This window comes from Balaenoptera ricei, chromosome 17, assembly GCF_028023285.1.
Source record: "Balaenoptera ricei isolate mBalRic1 chromosome 17, mBalRic1.hap2, whole genome shotgun sequence".
NCBI lineage: Eukaryota > Metazoa > Chordata > Mammalia > Artiodactyla > Balaenopteridae > Balaenoptera > Balaenoptera ricei.
Genome location: NC_082655.1, coordinates 18901981 through 18920437, shown reverse-complemented (window position 1 = coordinate 18920437; position 18457 = coordinate 18901981). Strand labels below are relative to the sequence as shown.

Here is an 18457-nt window from a genome sequence, read left to right as displayed (position 1 = left end):
CAATATATAGATTTCCAGCATAACTACAATGGAAACATAATGAAGAAATCAAAATGTACTTGTATTTAAGAATTATTAAAATGCAACAGCTCCAAATTCAAGATGATATAGTTGAGCTTTATCAATTACTTATGTCTCTGCATTTGTCTCTATTGTGTTCACAGTGAAGATCTATTAAGATAGCAAGTATATCATTGGCATTATGCAAATAAATGTATATTACCTTCTACTACTTTTTCAGGCACATGTTTTTTGGTTAACACATCTCTTGATTTTTCATTATGTCTTTTTTCCTACTAGACGGGGGTCATGTCTTTCCCTATGCCAGCACCTGGAAAAAGTTTACTGGAAATGACTGGAAGTTATCATTGCAAAGACTTTCCCTTTGCTGGACTTCATTGGTTTCTATAAATTTCATGAGCACTTTACGTCTGCTCTGTGGGATCAAATCTTTTGGATGTAAGAGCTCTAGTCACTCCAATATTATTATTGAGGATTAAAAAATATTAATATTGGAATGTCATTTTAATCAAGAGAAAATATCACGTTTGTCTAAAAGCTTGATGCTAGGGCAGTTTCTACCCTCTGTTGGCTCCCAGGATTAATTTGTTATTGTTCTTTGAGGATAAAATCCCTGAGTGACTTTTGAAGTCGGAAAATGCCTCTCCTTGAGCTTTCCCTGCCACCGAAGACCAAATTTCCAATGACTGAATGTAAAGAAAGACAATATTTAAAATCAGTTTTTATCAGTCGGGTTCTGTGATTAACTTGAAAAAGATGGTCTTTGTTTCAGAAGATGAGAAAAGGGGGATGGGAGAAGGATAAGATGAAACACAACTGAACTCCCCGAAGCAGACACAGATAGAAAGGGGATCGGCCATCTTCTGGTTGCCGTTAAGTCAGCGACACCACCTTTCAGAGACAGAGAAGTGGTTGTCAGGGCAGCAGATGCTGCACGCACACTAAAGCTAACACTGAGTCCCTTATGCTCGCGCCACAGTTTACTGTGAATCCACAGGGCTGAGAAGTCTAGAGAAGAAGCTAGGCCCCCAGTGGATTCAAAGCTGGGAGAGAGAAGTAGGGTTCTTATGTTCAATTCCTGTGGCTGAAAAGAGCTGTTGGCATAGACGATACATTTGGCAGAAAACTTTGGTCACAAATTCAGAAATGAAGCGTAGTAGTTGTGAGCCAGGAATGCCTCAATGGTAAGCATCTGTGAAACTTCTTAATGTCCCTTGTATCCTGGTTTATTCCTGGGAAAATTCTCTTTATGGGACAGATCAACTTGATGAAAGATAGAGGGCCAGTAGAGCTCTCATAATAAGTTACTGGTTGATGCTTAAATATTTACAAGTCTTCCCTGTGATGTTGTATTATGGTTGATACTCAGTTGCATGAGACATCATCTTTTCATTGCTGATAAAAATCTGCTGAAATACATGTTTACCTTCTTCCTCTCTTGCTTTCCTATCCCCTCCCTCTCATATCCTGAGAGATGAATTCCAGAGAAATAAAGAGTGTTCTCTTTTCCCACCCATTAATTATCCGGTAAAGTCCAATTTGAATGTCCTTTGGAACAAGACCTTTCTCTGAAGGTTTGATGGATTGTGTTTTCCTAATGTGTAGTGACCTTAAGGCATTGACAATGAATGCTCTTTCTCTTTATCTCTTTGTACCATCTTTTATTCTGTAGGTTGTTTTTTTTTTTTTCCTGTTACAGAGTGACCCTTTGCATTTACCATGGCTGCAGAAAGAAGCCTTATGTATTGATCTATTACTATGAACAAATTACTCTAAAACTTAGAAGCTTAGAACAACAAAACATATATAATCGTGGATTTTAATGGGTCTGGGATTCAGGAGTAGTTTAGCTGGGTGCTTCTGGCTCAGGGTCTCTCATGAGGTTGCAGTTAAGATGTCAGTCAGGGCTACAGTTATCTGGAGGCTCAAATGGGGCTGGCAGATCTACTTCCAGGATGGCTGGCTCACTCACTATCAAGAATGATTAGCAGGGTCTCAGGCCCTCCCTGACTTCTCTGCTTATATTTGCATGAGAAGAATGAGGCTCTCCATAGGGATGCTTTGGATGTTCTCACAGCATGGCGGCCGCTGTCCTCAGAGCCAGTAATCCCTGCCAGAGAGCAGGGATGAGTCCACAGTACCTTCTGTAACTAGCCCCAGAAGTCACAGCTGTGCTTTCATCATAGTCTCTTTATTAGGAGGGAGTCACTAAGCCCTGCCCATGCTCAAGTAGAGGGGGACTAAGCTGTACATTTGAAGGGAGGAGCATAGAATTTGTGAATACGTATTTAATCACCTTGTTCTAAATTAAACCAAGGTTTTCTGCCCTTGCCATCTAACCAGGGTGATGCTTTCATCTGTAAGAATGATTTCCACGCAGTCTGACTTCTAGCACACTTGTGAAGGGTTGGCTCATGCTGTGTCTACCTGTTTTCGCCATTTAAATGGGTGTCTTTCTCTCCCACCTCCTTTAAATTATTCAAATGCCAGATGTAGCTTTTTAGAGGGAAATATAAGATGTAGATTTAAGCACCTTGAAAGAGTAGCACCTATTGGAAAAGGCTTTTCGTAGACTAACACTTTTTGTGTCCCTATTTCTGGAATTCATTGTAGTCAGGATAAAATCATTTGCCAGTCAAACATAAAGAATTATTTTAAAAAGTCATTGACAAATTAAAATTATCATTAAATTGTGTCCCCACGCTTCGTACTACTGTAATATGACTTACAATAACGAAAAACTGTAGCTGTTGTTTTGTTTTCTTTTTGCCATGAAAACTGATGTAGTTGTTTCTGTAGCTTAAATTTTTTTTGAAATCCTTAATTGGAATGTCTGTGTAGTAGGTTGTAGCAGATTCTTTGCATTGGATTTCAGTCCTTGTCTTGGGTAATGGGTAATATGCTAGAAATACTGCCCAATGTTAATGCCATCTCAGGAAGATATCTTTGTGTAGTCCCGGCTTATGTTTTCCAGCCAGCTTCACTTCAAGTCTGTACCCTTTGCTCTAGCCAAACTGAACTGCTCAGGGCTCTCAGTATGAGTCAGCTTTTGCTGCATAAGAAACCACAAAAATCTCAGTAACATACAACAATAGATATTATTTCTCACCACATGTCTGTGGGAGGCAAGGGCAGCTCTACTGTGCTGGGGCCCTGGCTGGGGGGGCAGTAGCTCCCTAGAGTATGTTCTCCTTATGGCATTGGCAGAAATAAACAGGGCAACCCACCCACCAATCATATTTTAAACCTCTGTTCACATCATTGCCCACTGATATCCCATTGGTTGAAGCAAGTCACATGGCCAAGTCAAAATCCAAGGGATAGGGAAATGCATGAGCCTGTTGCAAGAGAACAGATGCATAATTCTATTGCAGAATAGTGAAGAATTCAGACCACTATTTTGGTTTACCACATCCTTCATACATGCCTTTTCCTTTCCATACTCAGTGCTGATTCCTGTTGTGCCCTGTTCTTATAGCCTTTCATGGATTTTCACATGCTATTCTGACTCCCCAGAACTCTCTTTCTTCCTCTGGCTCATTCAGACCCAAACTTCGAAACTCATCTCAAGAGTCAGCTCTGCCAGACCACTCATCCCTCACTGTGGTTTATTTGTTTGGCCAGTGTGTTTGTTGTTGCTACACTACATTATTCCAACTGGATGAACAGGTGGAAGATCTGAGTAACATCGCTCTCGTTTGTACTCCCTGGTCCGCAAACACATGCCTCCATCATAGCAGTTTCCCATTATATTGTAGTTGTCGGTGTACTTGTCTGTCTTCCCGCTGGACTGTTAGTTCCTTGAATGGGGCTGTGCCTTTCATCTCTGCATCCTCCACAAGGAGGCTGAACAAATATTTGACAAATGAATGGATGGCTGATCCCTACCTCATTACTGTGTAAAACATGTCATTTAGCACCAAGGTAGAATATACTTTCTTGAATTGTCCTTTATTGGTTTCACCTCTGTTAATCCTGTTTCACCAATGAGACTACATGCTCCCCACAACCCAAATTTAATGTCTGTTTTCCTTTTATTCCTCATAATACCTGTTATCTGATAGTTATTTCATGACTCATAAGAGATTTATGGTGTTAATTACCACTTGGCTAGCTTTTTGGCTGCCATTTCTCATTCAACCCTAGAGCCATGATAAAAGCAGAAGCCCATGTGGTTTAGTTCATCAATCTAAAGACATCCTGTTAATAGCCAATGACTGCCAAGTTGACAACGTCAGCATTTTCTTCAAATCATCATCATATAATTTTAGCCAGAAAAGCAGGGAGAAATTTTTAAATAGACGTTTTGGTTATACTGGGTATATTTTATATGCATTTCCCAAATGCATAGAAAAATCCTTGGATATTTCAGTGCCCAAATTTAAGTGTGTCTAATTTAGATGTCTGTGGTAAAAAGGTCAAAGGATCTTCTGCCTATATTGCCTCTGTGTGTGGTGTGTGTGTGTGTGAGCACATGCGCACACACAAATAATCTGGAAATAGAGAAAGAGAGAGACTCCCTTCACTTTATTTTTTATCATTTTTTCTTCCAGTTTTATTGAGATATAATTAACATACACTGTATAAGCTTAAGGCATACAGCATAATGATTTGGCTTACCTACACCATGAAATGGTTACCACAGTACGTTTAATGAGCATCCATCATCTCGTATAGATACAAAATTAAAGAAATTGGAAAAAAATGTTTTTTTCTTGTGAAAATATTTTTCTCTTAGGATTTACTCTCTTGACCATTTACATATATAATGCACAGCAGTATTAATTATTTTTATCATGTCATACTTTCCATCCCTAGTACTTATTTATCTTATAAGTGGAAGTTTGTACATTTTGATGTCCTTCATCCAATTCTCTTTTCCCCACTCCCTCCCTATCTTTTAAATGTGGAAATGTACTTTGGCATTTTCTAAATTTCTGGCCTTGAACATAAACAAGTGAAATGGAAGTATACTATGTACTAGTTTATATGATAAAACTAAAGCTGTTTATATTAGCTATGATAAACCATTTTCAGTGAATTTTTTGACATGGCTTTTAAAGCAGTAAATACATTGTAATAAATAAGTATACCAAATGCATTTGTGTAGATGGGTGAAAACATACATAGAGAAGATATATTCATTAACCCTTTTCATTTTCATTGGTTCTAGATTTAACTTTGACATTAAATTATTATGTGAATATAGCAAAGCAATTTGACTTTTCTGGACTTTTTACTAGCTCGGAAAAACATGATGAAGATCTTAGATATAGGATGTATTTATCTTAATAGTGATTCTTCATGCTTATTATGAAGGGCTGTTGGCCGTAACACATTTTGTTTTAAACTCCATAGACCCTGGCCTTGTCCCAATGCCCTGACAAAACTCCCTTCTTTTCCGAGAATGGAGAGCATCACATCACTTTTCAGTTCTGTAAAGAATAAAGACCAGACCAAGCTCTAATTTAAATATCTATTTAAATACCATCAAATGGCTGAATATTCATGCTGAACCTACAATACTCATTTTTTAAGCTATAGCAATTGGCTCATTTTCCTGCTAACTTTGTATCATTTATAATTTTCCCAACAGTCAACGCTGGAAATGATATGGCGTTTGAGGAAGAGCAATCAAAACTTTGGAGCTGAAAGTGATAGATTGGTGTTTGGTCTGACATTATGTACCTATGAGGTCATAATATCAGTGGCAAAACTAGATGGACAAAACACCAGGATTCCTGGTGCCCTATTTAATCCGTGTTCTCTTTTGCTCCACCCCTGCAGTTGTGAACTGTCAACCTGCAAAGAACGAGATAGGGTTAGTGTGTGTTGATGAGCTGGGTACCTCATCATCTTCTCTCCTCTCTCCTCCCTTCTCCCTCCTTCACTGCCTCCTCCCTCTGTGCTTCCCCCTGCCCTCTACTGCCCAGATGTAAGTGTGTCTAATTTAGATGTCTGTGGTCAAAAGACCTGAGGACCTCCTGCCTATATTATCATGTCTCTGAGTGATAGAAAACATGGAAGTGCAAAATATCCTGTTGTCTTGCTCTTGATCTGGTTAGTGGGTTCCTTTGGCTACTGGGTAGCCCTATTTAATGATTCAATGCGTTTTCCTCAGCTTTTCAGTGAGACTAGCACAGTGTTTATTGGTGGGGTTGAGCTCTGCAGGATTCTGGTCCACCTCAGCTAGTTGTATTGCTTTGTAGTCTCCAGCAGAGGCCGACCCAGGTTTTGTGGGTCCCGAAGCTTAAACAGTTTGAGTTCCTCTTTAAGAAAAATAGTATGACTTACAAAAAAAAAAAAAAAAACGGGAAAAAAAAGGGTAGGTAGAAAGTATTGAAGGAGTTCTATGCACTTAAGGGCCCATATTCAAATTCAGTCTGATACACAAAATTTGTCCTGACGTGGCCTAGACCACTCCCCAGCCGGCAGCCGCCAAAGCTATTCCAAACCATCTCTAACTCCCCAGGCATGCCCTGTTCTCTCTTATCAGCAAGCCTTTGCGTGTGCGTTTCCATCCACCCCTTCTTTTCTTGGCTAATGCCTGCTCTTCAAGACTTAACTCCAAGGGTCAGCTCTATTGGAAAGCGTTCTGAGATTCCCCACAGATGCCTCAATTTGATGCCCTCATATTTTGTTGTTGCAATTCTCGTACCGCATTATAGCTACTCGTTTGTCTGTTTTCTCTACTGCATGGTGACCTGTGACAGGCAGGAAGGATACTTTTGACTCTGAATTCTCAGCATCTGATATTAGGACTGGACTGGGAGTTTGCCTTCGGTTTGCTCCTCTCCCTCCTTTAGCTGTGCGTCACCGTGTCTCCAGGCTCCTTTGTCCTCTGCTCCTGAGCAGGTTCAGCCAATGGGAGGCACTGCGGAGGATTAGAGGGTAAGAGGAGGAGAAGAGTCAGACTCTTTCTCCTCTTAGCCCCACCCCTGCCTCCTCTGCCACTCCAGCTGTGGCTACAGCCCCTGTGTGGCTCCTGCTTCCACTGGAGCATCTGTCACTCTCATTCTAGATCCTACCAGAAGGCTCCAGGCACACCATTTCCTCTCTTGGTCCCTGCACACCTAGGGGTGATAGTTGCTTCCTGCTGTTGCTAATGTTATGGGTTGCCTCATCATTTCTATTTGGCTTCTCAGTCCTTCTGTCACCCATGTAACCAAATCCCTGTATTAAATTCCCTTTGCCTGAAAGATCTAGAGTGGTTTACCTTTCCCTGGCTGAGCCCTGAATTATAGAGGCATACTAGATGGCTAGTTGTTTTATGAAAAAGGCAATAGGGAGAGAGATCCTTAGCAATGGTTTGCAAAGATTCTTTTACATTTAAAACCAATATGTATTTTGCAGTCTTGGCCACCATAGCACAAAATGTGGAGCTGCACATGCTGGTACTAATCCTATGGGCCAAGCATGTAAATATAGCAGAGCCTGGAAAAGGACATAAAATACTTGTTGGATTGAGTCCAATTAATCTGCCACCTTGTAGCTAGGTACTTGATCCAGTACCTTGTACCTAGCAGGCATTCAAGCATATATTGAATGAAAAACAGACTCTACTTGGAATTTATCACCAGCCATTTCCCAGGCAACAGACAATATAATAACACAGCTGAAGCCTTGTCTCACATTTTCTGCGGCTTCTTGGTAGAATTACAGTGAAAACATTACCCAGGCCTTGCATATCTGCCTGGGCATAAATTCTGAGAGTTGCTCAGAATGTCTGGAATAAAGAGGGAATGTCTCTGCTCCATGGAGTAGCATAAGACTCTAGCCTGAGCGCTTGGTGTGGTCATGGGACCATAGAAATGGGTAAAATCTTCCCACTCAGAGGCCAACAGGCCAAAGAAAATAGGAAACTGATAACCAAAGGCCAGATCCTGGGCAAGTCATCAGTGTGAGCAGGATAAATCCTATTAAAATCAACCCCAAGTATTGCTCAGAGCAGAGGGCAAGTGTGTAAACCAAGGGAAGTAAGTTGAGGAAATACGATAACCACAGGGCTGATTTCTGAGTGTGGGACCAGAGAAAATGTGCAGATAGATTGGACAGGCAGTTCAGGAAGCCATGACTACAGCAAACAAGACAAACTCAGCCTCTAGGTCCAGCTTGGGATGGAGAGGCCGGGAGTGTTGTGGTTAAGTGTATAGGCCTCAGAATCAACCTGCCTATGTTGAAACCTTGGCTCTGTTACGTACTAGCTAAGGACAAAGGACTTAACCTCTCTGAATCACAGGCCTCTTTTAGGGTTAAGAGTAGTGCCTGCCATCTTGGTTCTTGTGAAGACTAAGTAAGTTTATACATGTAAAGCATCTAGCATTCAAAACCTGGTGAGGCCATTTATAGGAATAGCTGACACACCAACTGGTCACATTCTTGGTTTGTCAAAATCTGCAATCAGACCTTGTATTTCATTCATTCATCATATTTCTTGAGTGACTAATATGTGCCTGGCACTAGGAATATAATGATGAACTAGAACAAACATGTCTCTGCCTTAGTAGATCTGTAAAAGAAAATAGTGGAGGGTCTAGTGTTAGATAGTAGTAAGGGAGAATCAGGTAGCCCTGATGTGGTTTCTAATGAGACTTTTTTTTTTTTTTTTTTTTTTTTTAAGCTGTGTTGGGTCTTCATTTCTGTGCGAGGGCTTTCTCTAGTTGCGGCGAGCGGGGGCCACTCTTCATCGCGGTTTGCGGGCCTCTCACTATCGTGGCCTCTCTTGTTGCGGAGCACAGGCTCCAGACGCGCAGGCTCAGTAGTTGTGGCTCCCGGGCCCAGCTGCTCCACGGCATGTGGGATTTTCCCAGACCAGAGCTCGAACCCGTGTCCCCTGCATTAGCAGGCAGATTCTCAACCACTGCGCCACCAGGGAAGCCCTGTAATGAGACTTTTAAAAAAGAAAGAATATGACAAATATACCACTCTACTGAGGGATGTTGATAATGGCGGAGGCTATGCAAGTGTAGGGGGTGGGGATATTCGGGAACTCTCTCTACTTTCTATTCAGTATTGCTGTGAACCTACGACTGCTCTAAAAAAGTAAAGTCTATTTTAAAAGTTTCAAAAAAGAAAGAAAGAAGAGAGTAAGATCTTAAAATTTTAATGAGAGTAAGATCTAAGAGAGTAGATCATAAAAATTCTCATTAAAAAAAGAAAAAAGAATGAATGAATAAATAATAGAAAAGATTTTATTCTATTCTAAATATTTTTGGTAACACCACAGAAAACTAAGGATATTTTAATCTTAACTAAATCATATTTTTGGTACGTTAGATCTTCATTTATATCAGCTATGCTCAATTTTTAAAAAATTTTTGTTTATTTATTTTTGGCTGCGTTGGGTCTTCGTTGCTGCGCGCAGGCTTTCTCTAGTTGCAGCGAGCAGGGGCTACTCTTCGTTGTGGTGCGCGGGCTTCTTATTGCAGTGGCTTCTCTTGTTGTGGAACACGGGTTCTGGGCACACGGGCTTCAGTAGTTGTTGTGCAAGGGCTCAGTAGTTGTGGCTTGCGGGCTCTAGAGCACAGGCTCAGTAGTTGTGGCGCACAGGCTTAGTTGCTCCGCAGCATGTGGGATCTTCCCAGACCAGAGCTCAAACCCGTGTCCCCTGCATTGGCAGGTGTACTCTCAACCACTGCACCGCCAGGGAAGTCCGTATGCTCATTTTTAAAAAAATGACAGAAACGTAAATTTAATTGGAGTCCGTGATATTCATCTCTAAATGACACTAGTAGTTAATATTGCCACATAAGGAACTTGTCAGAAAAAAACAGTTTTCACAAAAGCCAGGCATGTGAAAGTAAAAGCAGAGTTCCAGCCTAAAGATTTTTTTTTTTTGATCCTTCAAAGGTCATGCTTGCTTTTTACCAGTCAGCTGCATTTTGTTGTAGACATTCAGTCATTCCGTTAGCCTTCCAGTATTTACTGGACACCTACTATGTGTGAGATTGTGCTTGGATCTGACACTAGAGCAATAAATAAGGCACGATCCCTGCAGTCATCAGGCTCATGGTGCCGGGCAAGATGAACATGAGAACAAGCAATGCAATGGGATAAGTGCCAAAGGAGGCACAGATAATACGGAAGCAAATCATTCATTCATTCATTCATTCATTCATTTGTTCATTCAATAAATATTTGTGGGTTAGGTACTATGTGGAAGGCACCATAGAAATGTTGGGGATATAGCCATGATTGAGATAGATAATCCTTGCCCCTTTGAATTTGTTGTGCTTCTGCCTGTTGTGGTTGTAAAGAAGCTTTGAGTTGAGTCTTTAAGAATGAGGAGTATTTATGGAGACACCCAAGGTGGAAAGGGTATTTCAGGAGGGAATATCCTGTGAACTCAGGAGTCCCCATGTCTTTGCGGAAAAGATGCTGGTACTTAGCTCTGGTGACCCCATCTCAGCACCAAATGGCCCCACCTTGGACCCTCACAAAAGAGGTGTATGAGAGAGCCCTTATTATGGGTGATGACTGCATTTTGTCTGTAAAGAATGACTATGCCCAGACTTTATTGTCATTTCATGGACAGTCACAGGCTGACATTTTAGAACATTTGATTTCCTTCCTTTTAATTACAGCCTATGAGGCTTATCAAAAGTATATCCAGTTCTATTCTTAGAGATCTGAGGTCTCTAAGCTTAGCCTTCAATTTCAGTCCTCATCTTAGATACTTAAATAGTGTTCTGTTTTTTTTTTTAACTCTATTTATGTATGTATGTATGTATATATGTATTTATTTTTGGCTGCTTTGGGTCTTCATTTTTGCGCGGGCTTTCTCTAGTTGGGGCGAGCGGGGGCTACTCTTTGTTGTGGTGCGTAGGCTTCTCATTGCGGTGGCTTCTCTTGTTGCAGAGCACGGGCTCTAGGCTCGCGGGCTTCAGTAGTTGTGGCACATGGGCTCAGTAGTTGTGGCTCACAGGCTCTGGAGCACAGGCTCAGTAGTTGTGGTGCATGGGCTTAGTTGCTCCGTGGCATGTGGGATCTTCCCGGACCAGGGCTCGAACCCATGTCCCCTGCATTGGCAGGCGGATTCTCAACCACTGGGCCACCAGGGAAGTCCCTTAAATGGTGTTTTTTAACATGTTTTTTTCATTCCAGAAAAAAGATTTATCGGTTGTCATGGACCTGAGTATTCCTTCAGTCTGAGAAACACAAGTGAAGACATAGACAAATATTGATATATTAGCCTACATGTAGTTGGAACATTTCATAACTTCAAGGATAAGGAAATCTAAAATTCTCTGTTAATATATAACTATATCCTTAAAAGCTTTCTTTTTTTTTTTTTTTCTTTTAAGGCATCTTGAGGGGCTGGAATATTCTTTTGAGGACCTTCCTCTCTTACTTTGACTTGTATTGCAGATAATAACAAATGCCACTTGCTTTTCTCTACATAATTAGAAAATTAAAACAACCAGACGTTCTACACCCCAGTCTTCCCCACCTTTTGCTTTCTTTGTGAATAAGCAAAGGATAGGTCAGGAAACTCTTATCAGGGGCTTATTCCCAAGGATACTGTCCAGGATGTCCTCTTCAGCCTACGTCTTCCGCTTGTGGAGAATCCCCGAGAAGCCATGTCCTTACCGTTGATCCTTAGGTACTGTAAGGTCACGGGAGGCCTCTGAGTAACTGTGCGTTTAATCATGCAGCCTGCTGTTAGTCATCGGTGTATTTTCTTGTGTTCTAATTCTTTAAAAATCAGTGGTTCCCTGTGGGGAAAGCAACTCCAACTCTCACAGAAGAAGAGGCTATTTCTGCTAAATTTCCAGATGCACGTTAGGACACAATTGTTCGCAAGTGAGGGAGCATCTACCTCCTATTAAAAAAAGTACTCACAGGACTTCTCTGGTGGCACAGTGGTTAAGAATCCGCCTGCCAATGCAGGGGACACAGGTTTGAGCCCTGGTTCGGGAAGATCCCACATGCTGCGGAGCAACTAAGCCCGTGTGCCACAACTACTGAAGCCCGCACACCTAGAGCCCGTGCTCCGCCGCAAGAGAAGCCACTGCAATGAGAATCCCACACACCACAACGAAGCATAGCCTCCGCTCGCCACAACTAGAGAAAGCCTGCACGCAGCAACGAAGACCCAACACAGCCAAAAATAAAATAAATAAATAAAAAGCAAAAAAACAAAAGTACTCACTCCAATTATTACCCAGTTAGCTAAACTAGTAGCTATTTGAGCAACGCCCGGTAGACGTACTTATGGTGATTTTCTGTCTGAACAACTTGATTTAGCAATTGAGCATTTGGTATTGGCTTGTCTGAGTAAGTTACGTGATTTTTAAACTCAGATGTGATTGTAGTTTTACTTTTGAGAAATAACTCTCTTCCTGTCAGTTCCTAGGAGAATAGTGAGTCTCGGAACAGGAGGTCAGAGGCTCAGTGGTCAGTGCCCTGCCCTCTTCCTGCAGTACTGGTCTTTTGTGAGCTCAGAAAACACCACCAAGGCCACAAGCAATAGACATGGATGTTAGGGAAGCATTGAGGTGGATGGAGCAGCCCTGAGGACCGCTAACAAGGAAGAAGGGCTTTTTTAAAGGTGACAGGTATACCTTGACCCCAAGAGGTGGTCAACAAGGAACACAGCAGACATCAAAACTTCAAACGAAAGGACAATCAGTATATGTGCAGTGTAGAAAAAAAACTGCTATTCCCAGAGCAAATACTACATCAATACCTTTCTTTCTGGAAGTTACAAACCAAGATGTTAAAAGTGATTATTTTCTAGGACTGGAGTCCTTGCTTTTTGTATCTTCTAATTTGCCTACAGTGAATATGTATTGCACTTAGAAGGGAAAAAAAAGTTATTTGTAACTTTAAACACTTTAGATCATTTGCATGCCTGCTGCCTATCAAATTGATTACTTTCCTTTATTTATGTTCCCTCCTAGGCTTTGCCAGTTCACACATAATTTCTTTGTAATTACGAAGAGATGTAGTTCTGCATTCTATTATTTCAAAGTATTGTTGTACATGAAAAACAGATACTAGAGACTTTCTGTGTTGCGAGCCAGGGTAACCCAGACCCCAGTCTGATGCTCCTCTCTGTCTGACGAATCGGGCCTCAATATAGCATGCTGTCACCTGTTCAGCAGTCTTGTGATAGGACCCATTTGGACGATGAGGTGTCAGAGCATGTATTTCTCTGTTTTTCTGCCTGTAAAAATGTATAGTTTGTGAACAACACCGTAAATTATTTGGAATAAGAAGTTTGTTCAGTGGAAAAGAAACATGAATAGGTTTAGATTTTTATGGGGCTGAATCAGCCAAATCAAACACAGGCTTTCCTGAAGCTTCCAAGTTTTTAATGGAAACTCACGCTCTTTAGAACTTTGCTGCCTAATTATAATTCATGCCTTTTGCAGATACATTACAGGGTGGACCAAAAGGAAAATGTTAGATATGTCCACTTGTGATTTCTATTGTGTTACTCGTGGGGTGCCAACTGCATACGTCCAATGGCCTGGTGCGTGCAAAGACACAGGCCAGATCCCTGCAGGCTGAGCCACTTCAGTGGGAGGGAGGACGATAAACTTGCAGTATTACAAATACAGAGGACAAGCTCAGATACAGAGCCAGCCTTCTGTATGTGGTTGTGCAGAAGTCACCAGTGTCAGGATTCAATTTAAAAGTCCCATGATAACCATAGCCCTAAATCAACCCTCATCATTGTCTTCATCAGCGATGTCCTTTCGAAACCCAGAAAAACAGAGCCACCCAGATTTCATTTTAAGCAGAACTTTCTTTTCTTTTCTTTTCTTTCTTTCTTTCTTTTTTCTTCTTTTTTTCAATAGGTTTAACTGGTGTGAAGGGAGATAAAGGAAATCCAGGCATTGGAACTCAAGGTCCAAGAGGCCCCCCTGGGCCAGCAGGTAACTCTTCCTACCTAACAGGAAACTGCAAGATGGAAATCCTAAATCTTTATATTCACTTGACATTGCAGGTGAGGCAAATGGCCATATTACATCCTTGTGTCCAACTGGAATGGCTATATTTCTCATTCCTTTCATTGGAAGGCCAGTTTGTTAGTAATGAACCTCCCAATACACAAGCCCCCAAAGACACAGCATATTCTGGGATCTTATTGGTTGCATGAGTTAGGCTGGGCTAGGCTATGCTGTAGTAACAAATCAATCCCCAGTGCTTAGTGGATTGATACTTACCCAAAGTTTCATGTGGGTAGGGTAACTTTCCCCCCATTTTGGAACAAAAGGCCTTGAGGAGAAAGATAAAGGAGGCACATCAACTTCCTGAATGCAGGATGAAAGATGTCATTTCCAGTCATATTTCACTGGCTGAAACTAGTCATATAGCCCCAGCCGACCTGTAAGGGTGTCTGAAAATCTAGGGGAACACATGGATATTTGATGAACACTCGTAGTTTCTGCCACCATGGTCATCTTACTGAATGAGTTTTGTGTATTTTACTATGTGCTTTTAGAATGGCCTCCAGATGATCATACTCTTTTATTAAAGTTATGAGTTTACAATCCTATTGTATATTTACAATCCCCGTCTTAGCCATATTGAATCAAATGACCTACCGATTTTTCTTTCCAACCTAATGATGATTTTGGAAAATACTTTTTGTAGGAGAGATTCCTAATGCAATGGATTCACTTTGAGTATAAATACTCCTGTTGTTAGAGATTGTATGAGGAACTGATCTAGCTCGTGCCTTACACAGAATGAGTGGTTGGTGAATGTTAATTGAACGGAACTGAATGCATCTGAGAGTCACAATGCTTTTCAAATATAAGGTGATACGTGTTCCTAATTTTCATTTTGGTTCTAGTTGAAGAGTTTCATTTCTAGTTGAAAAAGGCCTTATAAACACTGTTGGAATCCAGGCCTAAAGCAAAACAAAACAAATGCATCAACCAGAAAAATTCCAGACTGACATACTTCTTAAATTCACAAAAATTTTAATGCCCCTCTCACTTTCACTCAATGTAAGTTCTCAACTGATTCAAGCTAGCCTAAAGAAATTTTGGATTCGTATATTGGGTCCAATTTCAGAATTCTCATTTTTCTCCTCCAGTATAATTTCTTTCAAATTTAGACTAATTTATTCCAATTATCTGGGGCCATAAACCAGTATAAGTTATAAGGTTGAGATCAAGTGTGTTCATGTGTGTGTGCACATGTATGTGTGTGTGCACATGTATGTGTGTGTGCACATGTATGTGTGTGTGTGTGTGCATGCCCATACACTGAATTCATAAGGAACCTGCATTGGGAAACAGAAGCTCCATAAAGAAAACAAGGTTGACAGTGGTATGCTCCTTTCTCTTTCATAGCCAAGAGGTGATAAAAAAAGACTACATTTTTCTGGTTTCCTGAGCTGATTGAAAGCATTGACCTCCAGGAGAACATGTGATTGCAGTATGATCCTCTGTCCAGGAATAGAACTCAATGAGTAGAGAGAGGCAGATCACCCTAGTTGTTAAGATGTGTAATATGGCTTCTTGTAAGAGTTAGTTTACTTCTTGGTAGTCTGAAAACTCACCCTGTGATGATAAAAGACCAACTGTTTTCATTGGTGGGTACTTCGTAGGTCCTTCCGGGGAAAGTCGGCCAGGAAGCCCTGGACCCCCTGGCTCTCCTGGACCAAGGGGTCCACCAGGTCACTTGGGGGTGCCTGGACCACAAGGTCCTTCTGGCCAGCCTGGATACTGCGACCCCTCTTCATGTTCTGCCTACAACGTAGGAGGTAAGTGGCAGCCCTTGTGGGCTTTGAGCAATGTCTTACTATGCTTAGTATCATAATGGTGAGGGTGCTATAAAAGCAGACCTATTATGGGCAGGAAGCAGAGCTTGAATTGCTCACTACCTTTTAAATTATCCAGAGGCATCTTCTGTAAAGTACAAATTAATATAGAGGTTACCCCTGAAGAGGAAGTTTAAAATAATACCACATCTAAGTCTTCCTTGCTTCCAAATGACGATCCACACAGATTTGGCCTCTGACCTCATATCTGATCATTGAGGGACATGTTTGAACATTCTTTGGGGCCTCTCATTCTGTGTTATTTCTGTGGTGTGGCCATGATGCCCTCTAAAGTTTTACTCTTGTTTTGGGGAAACCTCAAACTTAGAACTTTCCCCGTAATTAGGAGGGCCCTGGAGATACTGTTGGGTGACATCCTGCCCACCGCATGCATTTTAGGTCACCAAGGATTATTTTAAGAAACAAGAGTGGCCATGCTGTCCTTGCCTCTTACTAACTACTAGACTGAGATTTCGAAAAGATTATGCTTCCTGAAAACATCTGTGGTCTGCATGCTGGAGGGTTGTGTAATGGGACATTTTCTAACATAGTCACACTTGGAAGCATCAAGAGAGAGGTTCAAAGACTGCTTTCGGGCAATGAACTTATTAGCCAATGAATTTAAATTTTCTGCTTTAGAAGAAATTTAACCTTATTTGCCAGAGGGACTGGTCAAAGTTTTGCTGATGTGTTTTTCTCTGTTCATCTCTTCCCTCCCCGTTCTCTCAAATTTCCCTGTCCCTTATTAAGATCTGATCCCTTACAATGATTACCAGCACTGATGTGGAACTCCTCCACTGATTACATTGGCCTGGGCAATTGGCTGCAGATACAGAACTGTCCTGTTGACCACCACCACCCATCCCCTGCCCCTAACAATGGGCACTCTGTTTCCCTGCCTCACCTGCTTCCCTGCCTGCCCACTGTCACATTTCTTGCCCTCCCTGCTCCAAACACATACAATGATAAGACTGGAACTTAACCAAATCACATGTGTCAGTTGTTATAGAAACTGACTGAGCGTAAGTATAAGATTGTCTACCAAGAATTATCCCAAGCTTCCCTAGGTGAAGGCCCAGGAATAGCTACTTAAATGTGTCTTCTCCTCTTTCCTGTAGCCACACAAATTGCTGGGCATCTTTCTCCCTCACCACCCTACTATCCATTCTTCCTCTGATCACCTCCCCTCACTACTGTCCCCTGGTGTTGGAATTCTAACATGAGATTGGTTTTTAAAATTTATTTTTCTTTCATCATTCTGCTGATATTTCAGGGTTTCTTTTGTAAATAAAACATGTAATATTTAAGCAGTTGGCTGTGATTCTAGTTTCCTAACAATTTCTGCAGTATACCTGTGCCTTCCCTCTTTCACTAACCGTCTGAAACCTCCTGGGAAAGGTGCAAGCAGTGTGGTTGGTAAAGGTAGCTACTACTTTCTACCCAAGCAGGATATCTCTGTACTTTAGAGACTATGTCTCTATGGACCCATATAAGGGGAGGATATCAATTTATGGTTCCTGGGTTCTATCAAGTCCCCACCCCCACTCTTCCTCTCTAGCTCCCCATCCTGATCAGCCAGAATTCACCCCTGTCCAAGATGAGCTGGAAGCCATGGAGCTGTGGGGCTCTGGGATTTGATAGTCTCAGGAGAACTTGGAGGACCAACCGCAAAAGCTCCTAAGGCAACTTATTCAAGAAGAATGTCGTTATGTGGTTTGTATGCTACCTTTGGAGGGGGCTCATTTCACCAGCCTACATCTCCTCCTTGGATATTGTTAATAATATTGTTATATTAACAAAAAGTATGTTTTAAAAAATTCCCCTTAATCCATGACACCATAGGATTGATTTCTCTTTGTTGTTTTAACGGCATGCTCAAAGAAAAATTGGCCAAGAAGTTTGAACTCTGGAATATTTTCTGTGTTAGATGATCTCAAGTCCTAAAATGCAACAAGACAGATACGACTGTCTTTGAGGAAAATGGGGTCCCAGCAGAACAGGAATTCAAAGGGACTTGAAGATTATGCTGTTTATCCTTATCCCCTCTAGGAATGACCTTGCTGAAAAGAAAGAAGGGACATGATTGGAGAAACTACCTCTTGCTAAATTGATCTGTCCAACTCTGAGATCACTTGGTAACTAGCTTCACTGGTATCCAAGAATATGTGTTAGAATATAACCTTTCTGAATTTGGTGATTGTAAAAATAGATTTAGTTTTTTCAGTGGCTTTTGACATGTAAAATAATGACTTTCCACTGATTCTGATGGAAAAAGATCCAATTTTGATGAACAATTTATCCAGCAGTATGTTCCAGAGCTTGCCCTCCTTAACCACATGGATTACTTTGTACATGCAGATATATTTTTGCAAACCTATTTCCATTCTTTTTTTTAAGCAAATAAAAATTTAAAACAATGTATGTGGATTGTTTTTATTTTATTCCATTTCTATATGTCACCTTAAACTTTTGTAGTCTTGGCTTAGGTTTAACCAGAAAAACGACAGCTGCCTACCTTTAGACACTCATTCAAACATTCATTCTGAGTATGGTAGGACACTTAACAGAAAAAGGCAGTTGACTTGAGCCTAACAGACTGACAGAATTCTATTATTCATTTATAACCTACCAGATAGCAATGACTGTGAAAATGTA

At 41.1% G+C, this 18457-nt stretch overlaps 1 protein-coding gene across 6 annotated transcripts in view; it reads left to right on the top strand.

The window, feature by feature from the left end:
* COL14A1 (collagen type XIV alpha 1 chain) overlaps window positions 1-18198 on the top strand; it is a 264099-nt gene extending 245901 nt beyond the window's left edge. For 5 of the 6 annotated variants that reach the window (XM_059901421.1, XM_059901422.1, XM_059901423.1 and 2 more), the window contains 3 exons: window positions 13827-13904; window positions 15590-15745; window positions 17361-18198. In XM_059901421.1, coding sequence (XP_059757404.1) covers window positions 13827-13904; window positions 15590-15745; window positions 17361-17440 — 314 coding nt within the window. In that variant the 3' untranslated portion in view covers window positions 17441-18198. Of the gene's footprint in view, window positions 1-13826; window positions 13905-15589; window positions 15746-16552; window positions 17110-17360 lie in introns of those variants that run through there. The other variant, XM_059901424.1, reaches the window with a different exon arrangement.
* Window positions 18199-18457: the final 259 nt, after the last annotated feature.